The sequence below is a fragment of the Lepus europaeus genome, chromosome 9 (assembly GCF_033115175.1).
Source record: "Lepus europaeus isolate LE1 chromosome 9, mLepTim1.pri, whole genome shotgun sequence".
Taxonomy (NCBI): Eukaryota; Metazoa; Chordata; class Mammalia; order Lagomorpha; family Leporidae; genus Lepus; species Lepus europaeus.
In genome coordinates this window covers 62,973,421-63,001,058 of record NC_084835.1, presented here as the reverse complement: position 1 = coordinate 63,001,058, position 27,638 = coordinate 62,973,421, and the positions used below count along the sequence as shown (strand labels likewise).

Genomic DNA, 27,638 nt, shown 5'->3' with positions numbered 1-27,638 from the left:
TTAGTATTATTAATAATGCTGCTATGAATATGGGTGTACAGATATGTCTTTGGGGCCCTGCTTTCTAAGTTTACACCTAGAAGTGAAATTGTTGGATCACATGGTAATTCAAACTTTTATTTTCTAAGGAAGTGTCACATTGTTTTCCCCAGCAGCTGCAACATTTTACATTTACATCAGCATTGTTCCAATTTCTCTACTCCTGATGACGTTTGCTTTTGTGTTTGGTTTTGTTTGGATAGCTATTGTGATGAGTGTGAGTTGATATCTTTTTGTGGTTTTGATTTGCATTTCCCAAATGATTAATGATTTTGTACCTTTACATATATATGGTGGCCATTTACATTATCTTAATAAAATATCTCTTCAAGTCTTTTGCCATTTTTAAAATTGGAATATTTGTTTTTATGATTTTGAGTATCAGGTGTTCTATTTATAGTCAGGAAATTAACTCCCCATGAAATATATGATTTGTTAGTAATTTCTCCCATTTCATGTATTGCCTTTTCCTTCTGTTCACTGTGTCTTTGCTGCATAAAAGTTTTAAGTTTTGCTGTAGTCCAATTTATGTATGTATTTGTTTTTGATGTTATATCCAATAAATTAGTACTAAATCCAATGTCATGAAGATTTTTTCCTGTGTTTTATTCTAAGAGTTTTACATGTTTAACTCTTTTTTAAAAATATATTTTATTTATTGGAAAGGCAGAGTAACAGAGAGAGAGAGAGATAGAGAGAGAGAGAGAGAGAGAGAGAGAGAGATCTTCCATCTGCTGGTTCACTCTCCCAATAGCCGTGACAGCCAAGACTAGGCTAGGCCAAAGCCAGGAGCCAGAAGCTTCTTCCTGGTCTACCACATGGGTACAGGGCCCCAAGTATTTGGGCCGTCCTCTGCTGTTCTCCCAGGTGCATTAGCAGGGAGGTGGATCGGAAGAGGAGCAGTTGGGACTTGAGCTGGCACCCATCTGGGATGTTGGCTTCACAGGCACAGGGTTTACCTGCTACACCACAATGCCAATCCATAATTTAACTCTTATGTTTAGGTCTTTAATCTGTGTTGAGTTAATTTGTGTATAAGGTATAAGATAAGTGCCCAACTTCACTCTTCATGTGGACATCTAGTTTCTCAAGGTCACTTGAAAAAGCTTGATTTTCATATTGAATGGTCTTGACATTTTTGTTGAAAATCATTTGACCATTTATTGAGTGCTCAGTAAGTTGTAACTATCTATTGGTAACATTAATATTCATTGAAAGTCTGAAAGTTCTTGGTGATAACTAAAGTGACTTGAAATGTGATTATACCACATTGCTGCCTTAAGCAGTTCTAGAATCCTTGTATATTAATTGTAATACCTGGGTCACTCCCCTGTCTTGCTTCTATTGACTACTTTAAAAAGGATTTTTAAAAAAGGTTTATTTTATTTATTTGAAAGGCAGAGTTACAGTGAGGGAGAGGCAGAGACACAGAGAGAGAGAGAGAAAGAGAAAGAGAGAGACAGAGAGAGATCTTCCATCCCCTGGTTCACTCCCCAAATGGCCACAACAGCCAGTGCTAGGCCAGGCTGAAGCCAGGAGCCAGGAACTTCATCCAGTTCTCACAAGTGGGTGTCATGGGCCCAGGCACTTGGGCCATTCTCTGCTGCTTTCCCAGGCACACTAGCAGAGAGCTAGATTGGAAGTGGAGCAGCCAGGAGATGAACTGGCACCCATATAGGATACCAGAGAAGCAGGCAGTGGCTTTACCCACTAAGCCACAGCACGAGCCCTAAAAAGTATTTTTAAAATACTTGTGTGTCATATTTTCTTGTCTCTTTGCAGGTCTGATGATTTTTTTAAAAAAAGATTTCTGTTTATATATTTGAAAGGCAGAGTTAGAGAGAGGGAGAGATGAGAGAAAGAGAAAGATCTTCCATCTGCTGATTCACTCCTCAAATGGCTGCAACAGCTGAGGCTAAGCAAGGCAAAGGCCAGTTACTGGTATTCCATCCAGGTCTTTCATGTGAGTAGCAGAGGCCCAGGCACATTTCTACTTTGGCTACTTTTCCAGGCACATTAGCAGGTAGCTGGATAGGAAGTGGAGCAGCCAGAACTGGAACTGGCCCTCCTATGGGATGCTGGCATCACAAGTGGCAACTTAACCTGCAGTGCCACCACAATGGCCCTGGCCTGGTGATTTTTAATTAGGCAGTGTGCTTTATGAACAACACATGTGAAGACTCTGGATTCTGTGACATTCTTCTGAAGATGGCTTTTGTTGTGCCTGGCAATTAACATGGCTGGCTTTGATCTCCCATTTGGTGGGTAGGTGCGGAAATCTCAGCTCAGTTCTTTCAGATTCTAGCTCTTTCTTTTTGTCTGGACCCTCCTGAGATCTCTCCCATAAACAATTTGTTTAGAAAGCTGCTAAGAATTTAAGCAGATTTTTGGTTTTTTTTTAGAAAACTTTTAATAAGTATAAATTTCAAAAGTACAACTTTTGGATTATAGCAGTTTTTCACCCCATAACTACCCTCCCACCTACAAACCATCCCATCTCCTACTCCCTCTCCCATCTCATTCTTCATTAAAATTCATTTTCACTTATCTTTATATACAGAAGATCAACTTAGTATATACTAAGTAAAGATTTCAACAGTTTGCACCCACACAGACACACAAAGTATAAAGTACTGTTTGAAGACTATCTTTACTGTTGATTTTCATAGTAAAGCTCATTAAGGACAGAGGTCCTACATGGGGAGTAAGTGCACAGTGACTCCTGTTGTTGATTTAACAATTGACACTCTGGTTTATGACATCAGTATTCACCTGAGACTCTTGTCATAAGTTGCCAATCAGCAAATTTTTGTGCTCATCCTCTAAGACCACCTTTTTTCTAGGATTTTCCTCATAAATTGCTATCTTCTTTGTGAGCCTCAAACTCTGTCTTTTGTCACTTTAAGCCAGTGAAGTTACTAATTTTTGCTGCTTACATTGGAAGAGAGTGAATAGTATCCTTAAGCCAAAAACAAACAAACAAAAACCCCACACGCTTGAAAATCCCAATCACTGTAGTTGATCTTTCAAGGAACTGCCTGCTTGGAGCCATGTCAAATGCTTCAAATTTAGAAGAAAACACAAGATGCGTGCTCAATCGGACTTGCCCCAAATGGTGGAGTTAGAAACGTGCCAGGGGATTCCAATACAATCCCATCAAGGTGGCATGTACCAATGCCATCTCACTAGTCCAAGTGATCAATTTCAGTTCACAATTGATAATACTAATAGGTCTAAGAGTCAAAGGGATCACACAAACAAGACTAGTGTCTGCTAATACTAACTGATAGGATCAAAAAGGGAGAGAAGGATCCAACATGGGAAGTGGGATACACAGCAGACTCATAGAATGGCAGACGTCCTAAACAACACTCTGGCCTCAGAATCAGCCCTCAGGCATTCGGATCTGGCTGAAGAGCTCATGAGAGCATGGAAAGCCAAGACGCTCTGGCAAAAAAAAAAAAAAAAAAAAAAAAACCTAAATGAAAGATCTCTGTGAGATCCCAGTGGAAAGAACGGGGCCATCAAAGGAGATACCTTTCTCTGAAAGGAGGTGAGAACTTCCACTTTGACTATGACCCTGTCGGAATAAGATCGACGTTGGCAAACTCAAAAGGCTTCCATAGCCTTGGCAACTCATGACTAGAGCCTAGGGAGATTACTGACACCATAAACAAGTGTCAAATTGTTAAGTCAATAACAGGAGTCACTGTGTACTTATTTCTCATGTGGGATCTGTCCTTAATGTGCTGTCCAATGTGAAGTAATGCTGTAACTAGTACTGAAACAGTATTTTACACTTTGTGTTTCTGTGTGGGTGCAAACTGATGAAATCTTTACTTAATATATACTAAATCGATCTTCTGTATATAAAGATAATTGAAAATGAATCTTGATGTGAATGGAATGGGAGAGGGAGCGGGAGATGGGAGGGGTGCTAGTGGGAGGGAAATTATGGGGAGGGGAAGCCATTGTAATGCATAAACTGTACTTTGGAAATTTATATTTACTAAATAAAAGTTAAAAAAAAATAAAACACATGATGCTTCTGATTTTTCCCCCTGCCTAGATATTATAATTGTGATCTTGGAGAGGTAAGTCTTATTAACCCACATCACCATTAGCAGAACCTGTTGCCCCAAATCTGTAAAACAAGTTTAATAATAAATTTTTAAAATATTTTTAAAATTTATGTTGAAAGTCACAGTTATATAGAGAGGGGGAGACAGAGAGAGAGACTTGCCATCTGTTGGTTTACTTCACAGATGGCTGCACAAGCCAGGTTGGGCCAGGCTGAAGCCAGGACCCAGGAGATTCATCCGGGTCTACCAAGTGGGTAGCAAGGACTCAAGCACTTGGGCCATCTTCTACTACTTTTCCCAGGTGCATTAGCAGGCAGCTTGATCGGGAGTAGAGCAGCCAAGACATAAATTGGCACCTATATGGGATGCCAGTGTTGTAGCCCGTGACATTACCCACTATGCCAACAATACCAGCCCCAAGAATTTTCTTCGCCTAAGGATGGCACATTTCATTTCATCGTCATTGCTGTAAGGGGTGAAAGTCCTCAGTAATGTGACACAGGTAGACACTGTTTACTCTGTAGTTTCCAGTGTTATGCCCACATGTGAAGTTCATTCTATAGGCTTCATCCTCACTGTGATGCTCTAAGCTGAATATTCTAATTGATGTGTGCAAGAGGGAGTGGGTGGAGAACCAGTTGCTTTGCAGCACGTTTCTCCAAACATTGTGTCACCTATTCTGGTTTTAAGGTCTACACTGCTGGGCCGGTGCTGTGGCTCATTTAGTTAATCCTCTGCCTGCGGTGCCGGCATCCCATATGGGCGCTGGGTTCTAGTCCCGGTTGCTCCTCTTCCAGTCTAGCTCTCTGCTGTGGCCCGGAAAGGCAGTGGAAGATGGCCCAAGTGCTTGGGCCCTGCACCCGCATGGGAGACCAAGAAGAAGCACCTGGCTCCTGGCTTCAGATCAGCATAGCACTGGCTGTAGCAGCCATTTGGGGAGTGAACCAGCAGAAGGAAGACCTTTCTCTCTGTCTCTCTCTCTCTCACTGTCTATATCTCTACCTGTCAAATAAAAAAAAAAAAAAGGTCTACACTGCCAAGAACTCTGATTCCTTTCCCCCAGATCTCTGAGCAATTTCAACAGTGCCTCAGCGTTATATATTTGAGGTGGGAGAAGGAAAAAGAATTTCTTCTAAAGCATCTGCTTTAAAAACCAGTGGTGCAAATACGAAATTAAAAAGAAAATTTTTATATTGTTTGGATCTTGTGATGCACATTTTATAGCACTTCTCCAGGGTCCTGCTCAGAGAATCCAGAGGCAGTTTTTTAAAATTACTTTAAGGGGCAGGCATCTGGCCTGAGAGTAAAGATGCTTGCACCTCCTATCAGAGTACCTGAGTTGGAGTCTCAGATTCACTCCAGAGTCCAGCTTCCTGCTAATGCACACCTTGGGAGGCAGCAGTAATGGCTTAAGTACTTGGGTCCCTGCCACCACTGTAGAGACATGGATTGAGTTCCTGACTGTGGCCTGCCCTACTCCTACGCATTGAGAGCACTTAAGGAATGAACTAGCAGATGGAATTCCTCTGTCTTTGTCTGTCTTTCAAATGAATTAAAATAATTTTTTTAGAAGTTCATTTATTTATTTGAAAGAATTGCAGATAAAGCGAGGCAGGGACACACAGAGAAAGTCTTCCACCCACTGGTTCACTCTCGAAGTGGTCGCAAACAGCCAGGTCTGTGTCAGGCCAAAGCCAAGGGCTTGGCACTTCATATGGGTCTTCAATGTGTGGGAGGGGCCAAGTACTTGAGCCATTTTCTGCTGCTTTTCTCAGGCCATTAGCAGACAGCTGGATCAGAAGTGAAGCAGCTGGGACATGAACCGTTAGTCCTATGGGATGCCTGCATCACAGGTGGTGGCTTTACCTACTGTACCACAATGCCAGCCCCAAAATATAATTTTAAAAAAATTACTGCAATCAGAATCAGGCTTGAAGATACCTGTGGATGTACCAAAAGGCAATATTGGGATTTTAATAATGAGATCACATTTTACGCTAGAATTTTAAGAAAGTGGGTATATGAGGGTATTTTAAAAAGTTCATAGAAAAGGCTAATTGGTGCAAAATGTTGTGAAATATATGCATATTTTTTCATAATATGTATTTTTAAAGAACTCTTTGAAGGTTTCTTATATGCACGGGCATCACAATTTTTTTGCAAAGAAATAAACTTATGTTTTCATTTAATTTTCCACAAACCTTTTAAAGTGTTTTCACACATTATGGTGGTGAAATTCCTATATTGTTACTGGTTTTCAAACGCTAGTAGAAGAGGTGTGGCCAATACAAAAGGGGGAAAAACTGATCTTGTCATTTCCCCATCATCCTCTATTAGTTAATATTCATGTTAAAGATTTAAAAAAATTTTAGTATTAAATGCCATGTACACAGCAGGTTATCATCTGCACTTGCTAAATGTCAGTGATTTCAAGCAAGATACTCATCAGAACTACAGGAACTCCTTTTTCTTTTTAAAATTTATTTATTCATTTATTAAAGAGGCAGAGATACAGATAGGGAAAAATAGACACACAGAGTGCTGGCTCACTCCCCAAATGCCTGCAACAGCTGGAAAAGCCAACAGCTGGGAACTCAATCCAGTTTTCCCACATGGGTGGCAGGAACTCAATTCCTTGAGCATCACCACTGCCTCCTAGGATCTGCATTAGTAGGAAGTTGGAGTCAGGAGCTGGAGCTGGGTATCAAACCCAGGTATTCTGATATGGGACACAGACCTCTTAACTGCTAGCCAAATACCTGCTCGCCTGCTCTGGTCCTTTTTAAAATACACAGGCCTGAGCCTCACTCACAGGGATTAGGGTTCAGTGGAAGGATGGGCTCTTGTATTTCTACATTTTTTTTTTTTTTGTCTCTTCTATAAATACCTGCCAGGTATCCCTGGGGAAAAAGTTTCATCATTAATAGAAACCATACCAAATAGTTGCTCAAAAGTGAGGAAATAATAGATAAAAGAATGTTTATTGTTTCACTCAGGTTAAACTTGGACTAATTCAGATCATAAAAAATATATGCAGTAATGGTTAGTGCTATATTTGGATGAAATTAAATCTAAGAGATAAGTTTTGCAGGTTATTCTTGGTGTCATCTTTTAAAGAGTTATATAAAGCACATTAAAATCTTATTCTGATGAAAGATAAAGGACTTAAAAATCCTAATGCATTTTATTCCTGTACAGATTCAATGAATGGGAAGCAGATTCTGCCAAGGCAAAATTTCACATGCACAGGGCTGCTCTCTCCCACTGGAGACAAATCTAGTTTCTGGTTGAAATCATGTTACATTGTCACTGTTCCTGTCCTGCTCATTGAAAGAGCCCTTGCCATGAGGTGGATGCTAAAATAGACTTCTCAAGAGTCAGTTCACACTCAGGTGTAAGTAGCTGAGGTAGAAATGAAGGCAAACACCAACTGCCAACCTAGTTGTTGTTACCTTTCACTTCTGCAGTCAGTATCTCACTCCCCGTTTAAACACAGGTAGACCAGCACCCTCATGGGAGTTTTCTGAATGTAAGAATCAACCACATAGTGGAGCCTAGTGACTGCCTCCTTTATAGGTAGTCAAATGCAACCCAGGAAGCAGAGAAGGAGGGTAGTGTTCCTGCAACAATAATGACATCTCGTGTTTAAAATTGTTCATTCCTACTGCTCTCATGGTAGAGCATCAAACAAAGTCACAATGCAAATTTCATGTCTGAAAATCCACTTCCACAGTGACACCAAAGACTGGGAAGATCTTTGCTATTCCTCCAGTGCTTGGGAAAGTAGTGACTCACATTTTCAGTATGGAGTAGTGGGACATGTTATAAAGCTATGATTGAAAAAAATGCAAAAAAAAACAGGTAATTCCCAGGAACTTCATAAAGGTGGCATGACATAGTATTAAATTATTTTCTTTTCCGCCTGCTCCCCCTTACCCCCGAGGGCCGCTCTGGCTGCACCGCGCTCGCTCCGAGCTCCGGGCTCCTGCCAAGCTAGCGCCGCCGTCGTCGTCTCCTTCCAGCCGCCATCATGATTATCTACCCGGACCTCATCATCCACGATGAGATGTTCTCCGACATTTACAAGATCCGGGAGATCGCGGGCGGACTGTGCCTGGAGGTGGAGGCGAAGATGGTCAGGAGGACAGAGGGTAACATTGATGATTCGCTCATCGGTGGGAATGCCTCCGCCGAAGGCCCCGAGGGCGAAGGTACGGAAAGCACAGTGATCACTGCTGTTGATATTGTCATGAACCATCACCTGCAGGAAACCAGCTTCACAAAAGAAGCCTACAAGAAGTACAACAAAGATTACATGAAATCAATCAAAGGCGAACTTGAAGAACAGAGACCAGAGAGAGTAAAACCTTTTATGACAGGGGCTGCAGAACAAATCAAGCACATCCTTGCTAATTTCAAAAACTACCAGTTCTATATTGGTGAAAACATGAATCCAGATGGCATGGTTGCTCTGCTGGACTACCCTGAGGATGGTGTGACCCCATTTATGATTTTCTTTAAGGATGGTTTAGAGATGGAAAAATGTTAACAAAGTTGGCAATTTGGATCTATCGCTCCTCTGGCTGCTGCTTGTCATCCACACAACACCAGGATTTACAGGAAGTGGGACTGATGTTATCTTGAGCTCCTCACTTATTTTGACCATGATTTACTTCGAGTGGAGGCATTGTTTTTAAGGCAAAAAACATTGTCATGTAGGTTGTCTAAAAATAAAATGCATTTAAACTCATTTGAGAGAATGCCTATTAGTTTAATGTACATTTAAGCTAAATCCATCCTGTAGTGTGTTCTTGGAGAAGCTAAAGCCTGGTTTGTAGACAACTACTAGAAAGTATAAGACTGTCTTCAGATAACTTCTACGGTGAAAACTGCTGGGACTGGAATATAAACTGAGAATCCAAAGTTAAATTCTGAATTACAGTAAAGGGAAAAACCATGCTTATAGCAGTGCCAACATTTGAAGTGGAGCCTTAACACATTTCATCACCTACAACGGAAGTAGCTAACTCTGGAAGAGATTATCAAAAGAATAAAAAGAGACTGATTGAGTTGAAAAAAAATTATTTTGCAGTATTTGAAAAAAAGATCTTACTTCATAATTTTTTCTCAGCCAGTAACTTTCCCATCATTTAAAATTTTCTAGCATTAAGAGTATCTTACTAAATCTTTTTGAAAAGAAATATATAATGCTGTTATCAGAAGAAATCTCTAATGGTAGTATCTACAATACAGATGGATTTTATAAACTTCCATGAAAATCTTCTTACAACCTCACAAGTTGAATTCATCTTTTTTTTCAGGCCATATGCTTGATGGTAAAGGCACAATGGATATTAGCTCTCTGTAGTACGCAGAAAAACCCCAGTGAGAGATCATGTGTGTGATGAAGCTTTAGCTATTGTTGTCCTTCCTAACTACAATCACCTTCAAGCTTCTTATGACAACATTTGTACAGGTGTTTTTACCTTTGAATCAATACCTATAATATATGTGGGGGAGGACTAAATATTTCTAACTACATATATTTTTCACTAAGGTATATTCCTGCAGAGTGGCAAACATGGCTAACTGCTATGTGTCAAGTTCATTCTGTTTAAATTCCAAGGACAATAGTAGAGGGCAGGGTCACATCTTCTCAGGATTTGAGCCTTAGAGGGGTAATAATGGAAATGAAGAACATCCCTTTGTTGCTTTTACATCAACTTTATCTGCCTTTCATTAACTTATTCACCTGACTTTAAATTCTATGTCAGTGGTCTAAGGCCTTATATCGTGAGGGATGGGCCAAAAATCTTGATCCAGAGACTTCTTTCATTAGGCTCAGAGGGCATGATGTAGTGTTAGAAATTATTTCAGAGCAAGATTAAACAGAGTCTATTCTGATTCATGCTCTGAAGTAGGATGAATGAATAGTTGCTTAAAGCTGGACAATTTATGAAAAGTAAAATTGATAACTCTGCCAGCCTCAAGGCATCCTCTTTCTGGAACAAGAACAGTCTCCAGACCAGATGATATACAATTTTAAATGCAAAAAGGATTCAAAAGAAAGTGATCTCAGTAGTTTGTATCATTGCAAGGGTTAGTTAATGCTGCTACCTGCCAGGATGCGTGTCATGTATTTCCTTCCTTGTGTGTGCAAGCAAGAAGAGGTGGTGCTTTCCATTCCTCTGGTCCCAGTTGTCTGTGTTCTTTGCACAGCCTGCCTAGATCCTGAGCCAGTCTTGGCCAGATCAGGCCAATTGTGAGTCTAAGGGGCTGGGGACTGGGTGGGAGAGGTGGAGACGATAGGGGTGCATCTTGAATTTGTTCTGGACTCACTGGACCGTTCCTGGGGGAGCTCTGGATTGTCTCTGCGCACTGAGCTGTAGCACATTTCTGGGCTTCATGGGAGTTAGTGTGGTAGCCAACATAGCAAAGTGATTATAACCCTACCTGTGGAGTTAGAATCCCAGCCTTAAAATTCAACTCTCTCCTTTACTGTGTTTGGCCCTGGCAATTTATTCCACTCTGCAGCTCTCGGTTTCTCTGTTACACAGACACCATCCCCCTGACCTGTCCTGTCATATCATCATCACCCCTAGCCTGTCCTGCTATATCCTATCCCACCCTATACTTTCCATGTCCATTGTGTTCCTCAACCTACAGGATTATGTTCTTGCCATGCTTCAGTTTCCTTATCTGTAAAAATAGTATTTTTTTTCTTTTTCTTTTTTCTTTTTTTTTTTGACAGGCAGAGTGGATAGTGAGAGAGAGAGACAGAGAGAAAGGTCTTCCTTTTTGCTGTTGGTTCACCCTCCAATGGCCGCTGTGGCCAGCGCATCTCGCTGATCCGAAGCCAGGAGCCAGGTGCTTCTCCTGGTCTCCCATGCGGGTGCAGGGCCCAAGCACTTGGGCCATCCTCCACTGCCTTCCCGGGCCATAGCAGAGAGCTGGCCTGGAAGAGGGGCAACCGGGATAGAATCCGGCACCCCAACCGGGACTAGAATCCGGTGTGCCGGCGCCGCAAGGCGGAGGATTAGCCTGTTGAGCCACGGCGCCGGCCTGTAAAATAGTATTAATAACAGGACTTACCTCACCACATGTACGAGTCTTAGATGAGTCGATCTCTGGAACACATGCAGCTATGCAGGCACACCCTAAGTGCGATGTAAGAGATAGCTATTACTTATGAAGATTAAATAAAAGAAGGAATGACGATATTCCAGCTATTCCAAAAGGCTCATGGAAATGGAATTAAAAAATAAACTTATTGTGGTGCAAAAACTTGAAATCTGTGCATAGCTTTTTTTCATAGAATGCCTTTTCCATGAACTTACTGAAGATATCCATATAAACAGTCGAAAATATTGACTAATTGAACTTCTTTCTTGGTTCTTGATTTCTATCCTGCTCCTGTGGGAGACTGAAGCTCTCTTCTAATTCCAGCCCACCTGGAGAGGGTTCTGATGATTGTGCTCTCTTTGCTGGTGTCTTCCTAAGGGTTCGACCTTGCCACATGCATCAGCTGGAGAGCTCAGTGCACAGCATGGCTGACACCTGCCCACATGGAGGCTGTCTGTTGTCTGCATCTTCTGCTGCTGTGTCCCAGCATCTACCCTCTCCTCATCATTTCTCTTGTATAATGTTTGTCTGTGTCAACCTTAAGTTTGAACTTTGTGATCTGGGCTGATGTCCACACTCCTGGCCAGGGATACATAAATATATTCACATCCCACCCTCTCAGCCCAGGCTAAGCCAGGCCTGCCCTCCTCCACCAGCCTTCCGTTTCCTCCCACCATGCCCTGTAGACATGTTCCCAGGGAATAGGACTATTGCATCCTTGAAGATAAGGTGGTGAGGGAGGGCACTTTTTTTCAATTATGGGAAAATATACTCAATATAAAATTTACCATCTTAACTATTTTAGATGTACAGTTCAGCCATGTTAAATGCATTCATTTTGTTGTGCAGCCATCAACCACCCACCATCTCCAATTCTTTTGGTAAAACTGAAACTCTTCCCAGTCAATAGAAACTTCACTCTCTTTTCTCCTGGAAGCTCTTGGCCACCACCATTCTACCTTCTGTCTCTGTAAGTCTGACTACTCTAGATATCTCATATAAGTGGAATCAGACAGTACAAGGGGTCTTCAAAATACTCATGGAAAATGTACATTATGAAAAGGCTGTATGTGGACTGCAAAATTTTTTTGCAACAGAATATGCTTACCTTTTAGTTTGATTTTTCCATGAACTCTTTCAAGTACCCCCCATTTTTCCTTTTGTGACTGGATGATTTCACATAACATGATGTCTTCGAGGTACTTCTCTCTTTAAACACACAGCACGATTTTTTTTCAAAAAGCCCAAATAGTATTTCCTTTTAAAGGCCAAATAATATTCTGTTCTATGTATATTTTACATTTGTATATTTGCCCATCTGTGAGCACTTGGGTTATTTCCGCTTTGGGCTATTGTGAATCATGCTTCAAAGAATGTGGGTGTACAAATATCTCTTCAAGGCCTTGCTCTAGATTCTTTTTGATATATATGCAGGCATGTAATTGCTGGATCATATAGTGCTTATATTTTTAATTTCGTGAAAATATAATTTACTTACTATATTTATGAGGAACCACCACCATGTTTTCAAGGGATCATTTTATCCCATGTCTTACCTTGACATGAACTATATGATTAACTATTGCATTACTTACCACTGAGATTTCAGCTTAGATGGCAATACTCAGAGTGGAGCCTGTTAATTTTTGTGATTATTTCATACACGAAGGGTTTTATTTGTAAAACCTAAATATGCTGAAGGAAACGTTAAAATGCTAGATCGAGAGGAGACACTAGGACATCTGGAAATCATTAGCATCAATCAAGAAGTCTTTGCCTTACAAATATTGCTGTGAGTATTTCTTGTCAGTTATAAAAACCAGCTATCTAGGAGGAGGAATGAGAGGTAGTTTCACTGAGTAGTTATGTTAGACCCCAAAGAGAGCAGGTGTTGGCTTTCATTTCTTGAATACCAGGCTGGAAAGTCTCAGTTATTCCATCAAACTGTGCTATTCCAGGCAAGAAACTACCCACTTTGTCCTCGGTCTTATTTCATAGTGAAAGCTTTACCGCCTGGGGTCTCCTGGTGACACGGAGTCTAAATGGAACCTTAGTTGGAGTCACAGTGGCCATTGATTCAAGACCATGCATGAAGTTAAGGGAAGGAGCAGAAACACGAAGCCCTTACAGGGGAAATATTAGAATTCTTGGGAAAAGCATCAAATGTCCATCAGAGAGTAACCCAACTGATAAGAACAACAAAAATGTTCACTGTTTTCTTTGATCCAGTTAGGAATGTAACTCAAGTTTCATGAGTGTTTACATTAAGTATTGCATAAAAAAGGAAGAAATGAGATTGGTTGGGGTGCATCCTCAGTGCTTTCCTACTCTCAGAGGGGAATTTTAGGTGCATGTCAATTTTTGTTAAACCCTTGGGTATTTTATTCTGTAGAAAAGAATGAAATAGAGAATTAAATATTTCCCTTGTTTATGTGGAAATTTTTTAAAAACCCTGCATTTCCATCATCTAAAACAAGGCTTCAAAGGGCTTTGTAAGCTTTTGACCTTAGAGAGAGACCTTTAGAATTGATTTTTCATAGCAGAAAAATGGCAAAATGGAAAATGTTTGTTAAATCACTCATAATATATTGAGCCATTAGGTTTTTTGGCTTTTTGGTGGAGGAAGAAGGCAATGAGTAAATTTTAGTTATAAGAGGAGCCTAGCTTCAGTGAGAGGTTCACCAGATCTATAATACAAGTTCTCATGCTGAGACAGAATCTCAGAACTCAACCTAGGGTACACACAGTCCAGTCACCTCCCCTCTCTCTTCGCAATCCCTTTCTGTAGAGAAAATCTACAGGACGAAGAGGGATTTCACAGAGAAGTATTATTTGACATTCTAACTTCATAGAAACAGAGTATTCAATTAATGAAGTATGGGGGTATTGGCAGAATGAGTTTTAGAAACACAGAGACACACTTGGACGTGCACACACACACGCACACTTGGGTTATATTTTGCTATAAAAAGAAAAGCATAGTTACTTCTATTTTATGTTATACACTCTAATTCTTACTTAGCATCAAGTAGGAAAAGTTTAAAGTATTTTACTTGTGGCTGTTAAATAGAGCTAAAATTTACAGAATTAAAATATGCCTTTTATTTTCCTGATTGCTACATCTTAAAAGTTGGAAATTTAGTCCTTAGGTTAATTTTGCATTTTAAGTGTTTCTGGCAGGCACTGTGCACAGGACATTTCGATGGGCATTTGAGTAGAGAAGTCCACTTTACAACTGCCAAGCAGATGGGAAGGAGAGAGTCCATAATTCCTTCAGTAACTTCACTTAATCACTACCCAGTTGAATGTCAAAAACTGTTAGCTGACCTAAACATTTAAAAGTTATTTATTGTAAGCCTGCTCTGTTCTAAACATGGTGCTACATGCTGAGACGCAAGAAAAAGAAAGAAGATACCATTCCTGTCTTCAGGAAGCTTGGGCTAGACAAAATAAGCAAGTAAGTGCAGCACATCGATGAGGCCACACCCTTTGCGAAGTGCCTGGAAGGAAGAGTACAGGGGTCTGGGGGATTTATAGCAGAGCCCTCCTGCAGGGAGAATGGAGTCGGGGAGGTCGCAGACTGGAGACCAGTTGAGAAGGTCAGAAAAGAAGTCTCAGTGTGTTGCACTAAGGGTTTTGGAATACAACTCCTTAGGGCGTTTGCATTTTAAAAGTGAAACTACTGGACCACAACTGAATCTCCCGAATGAAGTGGTCTAGCCCTAGGAGGTATCCTGGGGCAGGACAGCCTTCTCAGTGCCCTTGACTCCAGCAGCCTCCCAGCCCCACCCCAGGCTACCTGAAAAACATCACATCCTCCTGTCTGTAAGGTCACTGCTGTCTGTTCTAGAAATGGATTTCTTCTCCATTTTTATATCCCTCACAGAGTTGAATGCTTCAGACCTGTTCTCAGTATTAAACCCAGTTTTTATTGGCAAGTACTTGAAACAAGCCCTTTAGACTGTTACAAAATCAGATTTCTTCTTTTTTTTTCTGATAAAAAGTCTTTTTTTGTAAAAAAAATTGTAGATAGACATAAAAATGCACCATCATAACCATTTTTAAGTGTACAGTTCAGTAGCGTTAATCACATTCCCTTGGTCGTGCAGCCATCACCACCACCCATCTCATCTTGTGAAACTGGACCCTTGTGCTCTTCAGTAAGAACTGCCCATTTGCCCTCCTCCAGCTGGTGGTAACCACCATGGTACTTTCTATATGAATTTGAATACTCTAGGTATTTCATGCAAATAGAATTATATATTGTGCTTTTTATTTCACATAGCACAATATCCTCAAGTTTCATCCAAGTTGTAGCAGGTGTCAGAATTCCCTTTCTTTTTAAGACAGAGTAGTATCCCATTGTATGTATAGACTACATTTTGTTTATCTGTTTATTCTTTGTTGAATTCCTGGATTGCTTCCACCCTTTGGACATTGTGAATAATACTATTATGAAGATAGCTGTACTGACTGTTTTTTTTTTTTTTAAGATTTACTTATTTATTTGTAAGTCAGAGTTAGAGTGAGGAAGAGACAGAGACAGAAAGGTCTTCCATCTGCTGGTTCACTCCCCAAATGGCCTCAGTGTCCAGGGCTGAGCCAAGCCGATGCCAGGAATCAGGAGCTCCTTCTGGGTCCCCCACATGGATGGCAGGGACACAAACACTTGAGCCATCTTCTGTTGCTTTTCCCAGGGGACCAGACCAGAAGTGGAGCAGCAGAGACAGGGCCCATAATAGATGTTGGTTGTGCAAGTGGTAACTTTCCCATCTACGTCACAAAGCTGGCCCCCTGAGTATTGTTTCTAAGCAGTCATGTACTTGAATATTTTTCCCTTATACATCTGGAGTATAATTGTGGAAAGAAAGATGCAGGAAGCATGATTGTGAGCCTTTGCTCCAGTTTCTTCTGTGAAGACAGAGTTGATTTCCCTCTCCAGGGTCCATAACTGATACACTACTTAGGAAGTAATGCTAGGGTAGTGGCAAATTTAGAGTTGGATTAATGTGGATGCCATCTAATGTCTTTATTAACTGGGATGTCTGAGGTCTTTAAATGACCTCATGTATATGTGTGCTTTTTTTCCCCTTAATCTTCTCATCCTGAGATAGAAGGGAAAATTAAGGTCAGCAACTTTACAAAGGAACTTAGAAGTGAAAAAATAGCCTTTTTCTTTGTGGAAACCTATGAAAAGAATGCTAAGTGCTCTCCTTAGCTTCCCCTTGTGAAGTGACACATGCTTAAGAGGGTCTGTCTAATAGCAAAGCAATTTTCATTGGAATATAAGTGGAATCCTTTGTCTCTGTCAAATGCAATTTAGAGAAATGGCTAAGAAGACCCAAATTTAGAGCATATTAAAGTCCTAGTTACAGACCAGGCTGAGATCTTCATAACCTAAGAATTGTGTGACAAAATACCTTAGCATTTGAATGACTGCAAAAACCTAAATGTAGCCTCTCTAGGAACCCAGAATACTGGTTTGCTATTTGGTTTTTCAAGACAGGAATGAAATGGAGACTCCTCTTTCCACCTGAACCAGAAACTTATTTTCCTTCCAGTTTCCTTTAGTGTTTATCTTTTAACATTGGCCCATGTATTCATCTATTTCCCACTGTATTAACAAAATCTGTCAGTCTGGGTAATGTATAAAGAAAAGAGGCCTATGTAGCTCACGATTCTGGAGGTTCAAGTCGTTGGTGCTGATTTCTGCTCAACTCTGATGAGGGTCTCCTGGCTGGAGGCATCATGGTGGTGAAAGTGCATGCAACAGAGATCATGTGGCAAAATGGGAAACCAGAGAGCATTTGGGATCAGTTTTCCTCTTTCACAATAAATTGCTCTTGTGAGAATCAACTCACTCTGTGTGACCAGTATTAATCTCACCGGAGGCAGCACCTTTTACAAACTAACCAACTCCCACCAGGCCCCACCTCAGATCAGTTCCTCCACCTCCAATGGACACACTAAGCCCTAAGCTTCCAGCACGTGAACCTTTAGGGGACAGACCTGCTCATTTATTAAGAATCCAGTATGACAATATCCTATCAAAGACACTGACTAGATATGTGCAAAAGGGGGCTATCCTTCAAAGGAAAATAGGTTGACATTGTCCGTGAAAAGACATAAGATGTTGAGGGATCCAGAGTTACTGGGTGTATATGTCAACCCTCAATTTATGGAAAGTCTCTGTTTACCAGATAAAATGGAGGACACCCAGTCTGAACATTAGACAAATAGTGAATACCTTTGTGGGGTATAATATGTCCCAAATATTGCACAGGACATTCTTATGCTAAAAAAAGCATTTGTGATTTATCTGAAATTCAAATTTAACTGTAATTTTATTTGCTAATTTGGCAACCCTAAATAGGTTGTGTGAAACAACATGGTAGATTTGTTCAGCTTCAAAAGTAGAACTCTCAAGAGAAAGGGGCTTATTATCTAAGAGAATCTCATAAACATGTATTCTCATTCAAATTATGCTTTACTGATTGAGACACAAAACTGTAATAAGCAAGACTTTTGTATGAATTTAAAAATGAAGGCTTGCTTTTTTTAATAACTAAAAATTACTGAGCAATGGATAAAAATAAATATGCCCACAGCGCTAAATTATCCAGAGGAAGTGCAATATAAATCAGGTGACAGATTTAGAAGACTCATACTCTGTTCCCTTTTCTCTTAGTTCCGTGGAAATCCACATTTGTGGAGGATCTGTCAGCATGACAGCTGGCCCCGAGTTACACAGTGGACTAGAAAGAGAATAAAATGATTTTTAAACAAAGGAGATGGTTTTATTAGATGTAAAAGTGTGTAACAAATGGAATAGTTGAGGGACAAATAGAAGTTTTACAAACCAATGACTTGAAGATCTTCAGAACCACCTGTACAGGTGCTTTACAAGCAATTTGCTGTTGCAGAAACAGCTTCTGATTGTTGACTGGGTCTGTGGACCAATGCCCAAAACTCTCCTTTACTTGTTTACAAGTCAGCTCTTAGGAACTTGAGCAATCATGTTAGGCCAATGATGGGCTCACAGCCATGAGTCTGTCCATTAGTAATGGGCGATGAGCCAGGACTATAGCAGACAATGTGAGACTTCTTGAGCCAAAAAATACAATTAAACCAAAAAGGGACACATTCAACTGCCTGGGGCTGCATTACTGGGAAACTGTAGGCTCTCAGGCCCTGCATAGAGGAAGGACCCTGTTCCTTCTGAGAGCCAACTTTCCAGATGGTTCAGTGTTGATGGGAATGAGGTCTTGATCTATAAATGTCTATTGATCAGTGATTTCCAAGACAAGAATTAGCATCTATTTCAAGCAGGAGAGATTCTGGTACATCCCCTCCCCCCCCCCCCCCCCAATGAAATACCAAATGAATAAGACCAGGCCAGTAACATATCCTTCACTGGGTAGCCGTTTTCATCTGTTATCACTAAAACTATCTCCCCAGACTCAATCTGCTTTCTGTTTGGAAATAATACAATGAATGCATAAGGTAATGAATCCCTTCTCTTGAGAGTTCTGAAAAGGCTTTCTGTCTTCCTTTCTGGAAGTGTGAAGAAAGGGAGGTGACATCCTCTAATCTTTCTCAAGAGCTGAGAATGAACTAAAGGTGCTCCCACAAGTCCCCTCCCATGCACTGAGGAAAATATATAGTTGGCCGACCAAGTAAGACACTCTGCCATCACACCTGATCCCTCCTTTGTTCCTAAACCTTTCATTCAATGAGTCTCTGCATTCTCTTATTCACCCTCCCAAGTTTCTCTCAGATCAAACATTTCCTTTGCCTTAACCCGGGGACTTACCTCTTGCATGACCTAATTCATCAGCCTTCTCTTTGGTCTCCTTCCCTCTGTTTGTTCCTCAATTTTGGGTATACTATATACCATAATTTGAAAGGCAGAGTTAGAGAAAGAGAGACAGAGATTTCCAATCATGTGCATGTGCGTTTACTCCCCGAATGACCACAATGGCCAGAGTTGGGCCAGTCTGAAGCTAGGGGCCCGGAGTTTCTTCTGGATTTCCCATGTGGGTATCAGGGGCCCAGGGGCTTGGGCCATCTTCTGCTGCTTTCCCAGGCACATTGGCAGGGAGCTGGATCAGAAGTGGAGCAGCTGGGACTTCAGTCGGTGCCCATGTGGGATGCTGGCATTGCAGGTGGAAGCTTTACCCACTATACCACAACACCAGTTCCAACAATTATATTTCTAAAATGCCCACTGAATATTAGACCCACATTATCCTTGATGGATTCACACTCATCCTGATGAAAGACACATGCTTACCCTTGGCAGGGTATTTTCTACTACTGCCCTAATTTCTGAATGCTATGCTTCTTGGTACTCTAAACACATTCCCTACTGCATGGTCTTATGGTCTTACCTGCACAAACCTCCCAGCCCTCTGGCCTCCTTCGAACCCATCCTTTCAAACAGAGCAACCACATTGTTCCCTGCACCATGAAGTCACAACTCTCTATGCAGTGACCTCACATCTGTCTGTGGTTCTTGGATTTTTCTTTTCTAAGATTGATTTATTTATTGGAAAGTCAGAGTTAGAAGGGGAGAGAAAGAGAGAGAGAGACAGAGACAGAGATATCTTCCATCTGTTGGTTTACTCCACAAAAGGCCAAAACATCCAGAGTTGGGCCAGGCCAAAGCCAGAAGCCTGGAGCTTCATCCGGGTCTCCTATGTGGGTGGCAGGGGCCCAAATACTTGGGCCACCTTCCACTTCTTTCTCAGGTTATTAGCAGGGGAGAACTGGATGGGAAATGCGGTAGCTAGGACTGGAACAGGCACCCATACGGGTTGCCAGCATCACAGGGCAGCAGCTTTACCAGCTACACCAAAATGCTGGCCCCGGTTCTTGGATTCTTTCAAGACCATTTGTGCCACACGACACATCACAGGATGCTAGGGTGTGAATCTCCCCTTCAAAACTCACATTGATATTTAAGTGCCAGTGTAATAGATCCGAGATGGGACTTTTTAGAGAGATTAGGTAATGATGAATGGATTAAGGCCATTATTGAGGAGTAGGTTTGTTATCATGCAAGGGAGTTTCTGGTAAACGGAGAAATTACCCCTGATTCTTCTGTCACGTGTGTTTGCTCTTCGGCCTTGATGTGGCACAGCAAGAAGGTCCTAGGTGAGGCCCTTTTGTCTTGGATTTTCCAGTCTCTGGAACTGAGCACAAAATAAACTTGTATTGGTAATAATTTAGCCAGTCTGCAGTATTCTGTTACAGCTGCAGAAAATGGACCAAGACAGACCTTCCCAAAATGTTTGCTGTAACTGACCAACGAGCCCTGATTATTTCTTATGCTTGATCTCTTAACTGTCAGCCTGGCAATAAGCAACACAGGAAGGACACTTCGCAAATGCCCACTGAATTCTCATCTCTCCACCCTTCCCCAGTTCCCTTGATTACCTTTACAACAGAAGTGTCAACAGGAATGCCTCACACATTCCTCATTACCCCGATGTGCCGTCTGGGTGTTGGAGTCTGAGTTAAGCAGGGGGGCAAGGTGTCCTCTGCCAGAAGCTGGGAATGTTCTAAATCTGTTCACCTCTACCACAGGAGGTCAGTAGGAAGAAAAAGCCCAGTATAAGCCAATGAGATGGGAACCAGGGTACGTAGGTATCCTAAAGACTAGGACGGCAGGGATATAGAGAGACAGAGGCTGCCACTGCTTTTGAAAAATGCGGAGGTTCAGGCCTTGGTAATGTAGGAAAGACCGACGATGTTAATTGTGTTGATATCTGGGGCCAACGCCGTGGTGCAGTAGGTTACTCCTCCGCCTGTGGCGCCGGCATCCCATATGGGTACCGGTTCTAGTCCCGGCTGCTCCTCTTCTGATCCAACTCTCTGCTATGGCCTGGGAAAGCAGTAGAAGATGGTCCAAGTACTTGGGCCCTGCACCCATGTGGGAGACCAGGAAGAAGTGTCTGGCTCCTGGCTTCAGATTGGCGCAGCTCTGGCCATTGCGGTCATTTGGGGAGTGAATCAACAGAAGGAAGACCTTTCTCTCTGTCTCTGCCTCTCACTGTCTGTAACTATAACTCTCAATTAAATAAATAAAATCTTCAAAAAGAATTGTGTTGATACCTGTGTGAGTAGTCCATTACACTGGCATACACCATTTTCTGCCTCCATCTTGGTCATCATCATACATTTATTTCCTCTTTACTTCACTGCAGTCAGAGCTGCCTCTGGGGCAGGTCCAAAGCCCACATAGTCTTGTGAAATGAAAACAAAACCTGAAGTCATCTGTCTACAAATTATTTTAATACTAATGGGCAACTCACCTCTTTGTACCAGGCCACCTGCTCTCTGAAGTTTAGAACAGAACAAAAAAGATGCTCACTGCAGTGTTGTGCTTTAGGGAGGTGAGAAAGTGGCAACGCATCTTTATGAGCTTTGCCAGGGAACCAAGCTTAATAGTATGTTTTATGCAGCATTTTTAACACTAAATTAACTGCCTTATGGACTGAAGCTGGAGCTTTGAAACACAATCAGGGAAATCCTGCTCCTCTATGTGACCTGGGCTAAGAAGATCTGCTGGGGGCACTGTGTGTTCTAGACCCCCAGGGCAGGGGAGGGAATGCTCTTGCATTTGCCCTGCTCAGGACCACAAAGGGTGAGTTCTGGTTCACCTGTTAGTTCCCTGGAAAACATGATATGGGTGTTTTTGTCCCATATCCCCCAATGTTGGCACACCTAGAACTGTCACTCCACCTGCTCTGCACAACTGTGTGTGTGTTTTTTACCTTCTCTAGTTTGAGGAAAAGTGTATCCCATGCATAATGGGCAGGCTATCCAGCTTGAAATGATTTCATTCAGACTTTTATGTGACCAAATCCCAGTGGCAATGACCCTGAGAGGCATTGTCATGATGTCCTACTAAAGCAGAAGTTTTCAGAGTAGGCCTCAGGGAGCCCTCAGGCCTTCAGAGTGTCCACAGCACAGTGTATGTCTGTGTGTTCATGCAGGCACATGCAGGTGCATGTGTGCATGTATTCAAGTGTGTACATGTGTGCAGGTATGTACCTGTGTGCAACCACGTACTTGGTACAGATGCATATATGTGTGCAGGTATGTGCAGCTATGTAGCTGTGTGTGCAGGTATGTATGTGTATAGCTATGTGTTTGTGTGTACATGTGTGTGGGTGCATATGTGTGTGCAGGTATGTGTAGGTGTGTAAGTATGTGCAGGTATGTATGTGTAGGAATGTGTATTGAACAGATGTGTGCTTTTACAGGTATGTATGTATGTGCTGGTGTATATTCATATGTGTGTAGATGTACAAAGTGTATATAGATGTACACATATATGCAGGTGTTTGTATGCAGGTGTGGTGAGCACCCTTTTGTTATGGTAGAAACAGGAAGGGAAGGAAGCTGATCAGGTTCTACTCATTGTCTTAATCAGAGTGGTTACATTGAACCCTTGTACATGTTTATTTGAAATAGGCAATTCTATATGAATCAAAATCTCTGATTCTTAAAGGAAATAGAAAGGAGAGGAAAGATAAAAGGAAGAAAGGAGGAGAGGTGAGAGGAAAGAGGGGAGGAAGGAAGGAAAACAGAAGAGAAAGGAAATTCATTTTATTGTATTTTACTTGTTGATTTATTTATTTGAGAGACAGAGAGAGCTCCCATGCACTGGTTCATTCCCCAGTGCCCAAAACAGCCCACTGGGGCTGGGTCAGGCAGAAACCAGGGGCCAAGAACTCAATCCAGGTCTCTCATGTGGGTGATCGGAATCTAACTCCTTGAACCATCTCTGCTGCTTTTCCTGGTCTGCATTATCAGGAGGCTGGAGTTAGGAGCCAGAGCTGTGAATTAACCAGGCACTCCAATGTGGGATGTGGGCATCTAAACCACGAGGCCGAATGTCTGCTCCAGGAAATGAAGTTTGAAGGGAAAAGAGGAAGGGTTTCCTCCCTCCTCGTCTCCCTCTAATAAGCTGCCCTCACTTCTGCCCTGAGTTTGGCACAGTGTATGACTTGTGGGATGAGGAGGGGTAGAAACTCCTCAGCCCAGAGCCCTGGGTGTTTATGATCAGATGACCATCCAAGGCTCAGGAGAGCTGGTGCCAGATGCATAGAGCTGGGCTCCAAAATGGGAGAAAGAATCACTTCTGGGTAGAGCACTGGGCTGTCTCAGAGCAGTGGGTGTGAATCCCCTGGGGCCCACACTCCATCCCCATGCCCGGGGGCAGGGCTGACTCACTGTGGGAGAGATTGGGAATGCGTATGATTGGAGAATCTGAGCACTCACAAACAACACTCTTTGAAAGGAAAGCTTATCGAGATATTTGAAAACACGGATTTTGTAAGGATTTAATCAGAAAAAATAAAAACTTTGAGGTTATGAGGGTAAAAGTAGAGCATGACCATGATGACCTTTCCTGAGAAATTTGCTTAAATGAAAATGTTGTGGTCAACTAGAAATGCCAGGTTTCCTCTTAGCAAGCTTCAGGCTGCTGGGTGCTTCTGGAGCCAGCTCCATTCCAGTGAGGACTTAATGGTTCTGCAGGCTCTCAGAACCTGGCAACTCTAACTTGACAGCATTCAACCTGCTCCTCCCACCCTTGGCTTCAGGCTGCCAAGAGGCCCAGGAGGTTGAGGACCCAGTAACTACTGCACTGATGAATCTGTACTTAACAGGACTCCTTTCCACTGAGGCTCGCCTGAGCGGACAAGCCCTCTGAAGAGCCAGATTTGGTTAGTGAAGAGCACATTCAGTCTGCAAATCCCTGATGTGCTTGGCAGCCAACATGTCAGTGTCCGTGTTTGAAGAGTAATGCGCATGGACTGTGTTACTCGTGATGGGGCCTCGCTCACAGGAGAGAGCAATGGAGGGGGTTTTCCTTCTAATTGTAGTCTCACACTACATTGATTCTTATGTTTTTTTTTTCTTAAAAAGATCTATTTATTTATTTGTTTTTTTCTATTTATTTATTTGAAAGTCAGAGTTACACAGAGATAGAAGGAGAGGCAGGGAAAGAAAGAGAGAGAGAGAGAGAGAGAGAGAGAGGTCTTTCATTCACTGATTCACTTCTCAATTGGCTTCAACAGCTGGAGCTGTGCTGATCCGAAGCCAGGAGCCAGAAGCTTCTTCCAGGTCTCCCACATGGGTGCAGGGGCCCAAGCACATGGACCATCTTCTACTGCTTTCCCAGGCCATAGCAGAGAGCTGGATAGGAAGTAGAGCAGCCAGGACTCAAACCAGTGCCCATATGAGATGCCGGAACTGCAGGCAGCGGCTTTACCCACTATGCCACAGCACCTGCCCTGATTCTTATGTTTCCTTGTTATTCCTGCATACTTTTGAGTAATCTTTTTTTTTCTATTCTTTTTTTTTTAATTATTCAAAGCAACATAGCATGACTACTGCCTTGGCACATAGCCCAAGATCTAGACTTAAAAACCAACTCAAGGGGAGTTATCTTTTGCTCTTGTTCTCATTTCTCTTCCCATCCCTTTCAAGTTCATAAAAGGATTTTAAGCCTTCATCATACATCCTTATTGAATAGGCCTGCACGACTTCTGTCTGAGTAGGGGAATAGTTCACTCTACCAACAATGCTTAGTTTTGTGCAAAATCATACTAGCTCCTGGCTCTGGGGCTCCCAGCTCGCTAGTCTAACAGATATGGAGAAAGTGGGGTGGTTAGGGTCTTGCTGTTCAGCTGTGTGTTTGTCTTCCAGGTGGCAAATGCTAGATTGTCCCCTGTAAATAAGCCACACCTATTTCTCCTTCTATTTTTGCAGACCCCACAAAAGATCTTGGAAGGACAAAAATCCCACCCTTCCTAGTAGTTCTGAGCGTCAGCAGCTTGCACTGCCATGTGGACTGACATCACTCGAGAGAAAGTCAAGCACAGCCTTTTGTCGGATGGGGTCCTCATCTGTGGAGATGGTATGGCTATAACCTTTCACAGATGCAAAGTGCTTTCAGCTTTATTTAATTCTTACCACTGAGTGAGGATGGTTGCTGCCATTCCTGACTTAAGACTGGGAGATGAGATTCAGGAGGCTGACTCTGAGAAGTGAGTCACATGACCTATGAACAGGAGGAACTCACACTCAGGTCTGAATGCAGACCCCATGCCCTTTCCCACCCCCCCCCCCCCACAACACCTGCTGTCATTGGAAAGATGTAAGACCAATGAGCTCCTCACTGCAACTCAGCAAGCTTTTACCCTGTGCTGCTGGTGTGCTGGGGTGACGGCATGGGGGCTGGACACCTGAGTGGCCACAAGCTGAGAGAGTCAGTCATTGGAGGGAGACAGTCCAGTACCTGGGACATTGGTATCCAGGGTGCTAAATGCTGCCAGGGGGTGAGGTCAGGCAACAGGTGCTACACCTCCTCCTGCCGGTGAAGGAAGACTTCCTGCAGGTGTATGGTTAGAGTGTGAAGAAGGGGATTTACTGAAGAAAGGAATTTCCAGAACCTCTGAACTCAGAGTTCAGGCAGTGTGGGCTTTGGAGACCTGCAAGGAAGGAGCTGTCCGTGGGCCTGAGCGCACAGCCTTGCTGTGAAAGGAAACTCAAGCACTAGCTCACAAAGGCATCTAGAACCAGCCAGAAGAAATATGACACTCAGAGCCCAGCATCTGAGAAAAGTTTCATCTAGATTTTTTTTTTTTTTTGCTTTATGGTTAAAATCTTAGAGTTAGTATTTTTTTAAAGTTAAATATTTCATGTGTTCTCTCTTTGGATTGTGTACTCCTTGAGGTTACTTCCCCACCACGCAGAACTACCACATAAAAACGCAATAAATATTTTATAATGTTCTATATTCAGTTACCAGTGCTTGAAAAGGGCTTGCACCCTTGCCTGAGAGCCTAGGGGAGAGGCTCAGAGGAGTGTGCTCCTCTTCCTCTGCCTCCCCTCCTGTACTTCTACCCCGAGTACATACCAAGGGGCCAGGTTTTTCTATGCGAAAGAAGCAAAGTCATTTCAAAGATAGGAATTCATCTTCCCCTCCTGCTCCCCACCTACAGCTTTGAACCTAAATAACATTGCAGACTCAGAATTCTGGGGAGCCTCTGTCCCGACTTCTTAGTGCAGACTATGAACCTGGAATCACAACGTCAAAGGGTATTAGTGTAAAATACAGAGCAGCGCCATTTATTGTTATTATCAGATGGCTTTCCGGAAGACAGCAGGAAGAGTTTTTGGTTGGAGTAAGTGGAAGGACCAGGAAGGAACTGTCATGAAAGTATAGGAATAGGGGACTCATCACACCAATTGTTATGTAAATTATAAGTTTTCCCCATCCTTGCAGCCCTTCTCAACCTTCTGGAACACACACACACACACACACATTATATATCTGTATCTACCTATCTGTTTATCTTCTAACATCATCATCATCATCTGTCATCTATCTGGTATCAGAAAGGGAAAAGCACTTGTAATCAAAATCCCAAGTTTCCTAAATAGATCTGAAATTGCTATAATATCTTCAGGGGCACTTGACAGCATATAAAGTTCTCTGGGTTTTACCTGCTTACAAAAGGGAATTTTGCTCAACAATTGTAATTTATATTCATCAAAAGTATTGCCTTGATTCTTGTTTTGTCCAGATTAATGTCCTGATATTACTCTTCTTTTGAGCATTTTGCAAACAAAATAACACTAGTTGCTTCTTCCTTTTTAAGAAGTTTTTTTTTTAAAAAAATATGTTTTGGGTTTGTTCTGTTAGTGAATTTCAAAAATTTATTTACTATTTATTTGAGAGACAGAGAAAGAGAGAAAGAAAGAGTTCCTATCTGTGGTTTACTCCCCAAATGCCCCACAATGCCTGGAGGCCGGGCCAGACCAAAGCCAAGAGTCAAGAACTCAATCCAGGGGCTTAGTAGGTTAATTCTCCTCCTGTGGCACCGGCATCCCAAATGGGCACCGGTTCTAGTCCTGGCTGCTCCTCTTCCAATCCAGCTCTCTGCTATGGCCTGGGAAAGCAGTAGAAGATGGTCCAACTGCTTGGGCCCCTGCGCCCACGTGGGAGACTAGGAAGAAGCACCTGGCTCCTGGCTGCGGATCGACGTAGCTCTGGCCGTTGAGCCATTTGGGGAGTGAATCAATGAAAGGAAGCCTTTCTCTCTGTCTCTCCCTCTCACTGTCTGTAACTCTACCTCTCAAATAAATAAATAAATAAATAAATAAATAAATAAAATATTTTTTAAAAAGTACTTCTAAAAAGAAAAATTCAATGCAGGTTGTCCACATGGTGGCAGGAACCCAATCACTTTGATCCATTACTACTGGTTCCGGTGTTCTGCATTGGCAGGGAGCTGGAATCAGGACAGAACCTGGCTAGAACTCAGGCACTCCAATATGGGATATGGTCATCTTTTTTAAAAAAAATGATTTTAT

General features: G+C 42.2%; 1 protein-coding gene across 1 annotated transcript; it reads left to right on the top strand.

The window, feature by feature from the left end:
• Positions 1-8,055: 8,055 nt before the first annotated feature.
• On the top strand, positions 8,056-8,696 carry LOC133766556 (translationally-controlled tumor protein-like). The gene has a single exon (XM_062200226.1). It carries the CDS (start codon positions 8,152-8,154, stop codon positions 8,668-8,670), a length of 519 nt encoding a protein of 172 aa, XP_062056210.1. The 5' UTR covers positions 8,056-8,151; the 3' UTR covers positions 8,671-8,696.
• Positions 8,697-27,638: the final 18,942 nt, after the last annotated feature.

Bases quoted from the DNA above. Each gene is read 5' to 3' on its own strand.
- LOC133766556 (XM_062200226.1), top strand. From the start codon at position 8,152: ATGATTATCTACCCGGACCTCATCATCCACGATGAGATGTTCTCCGAC.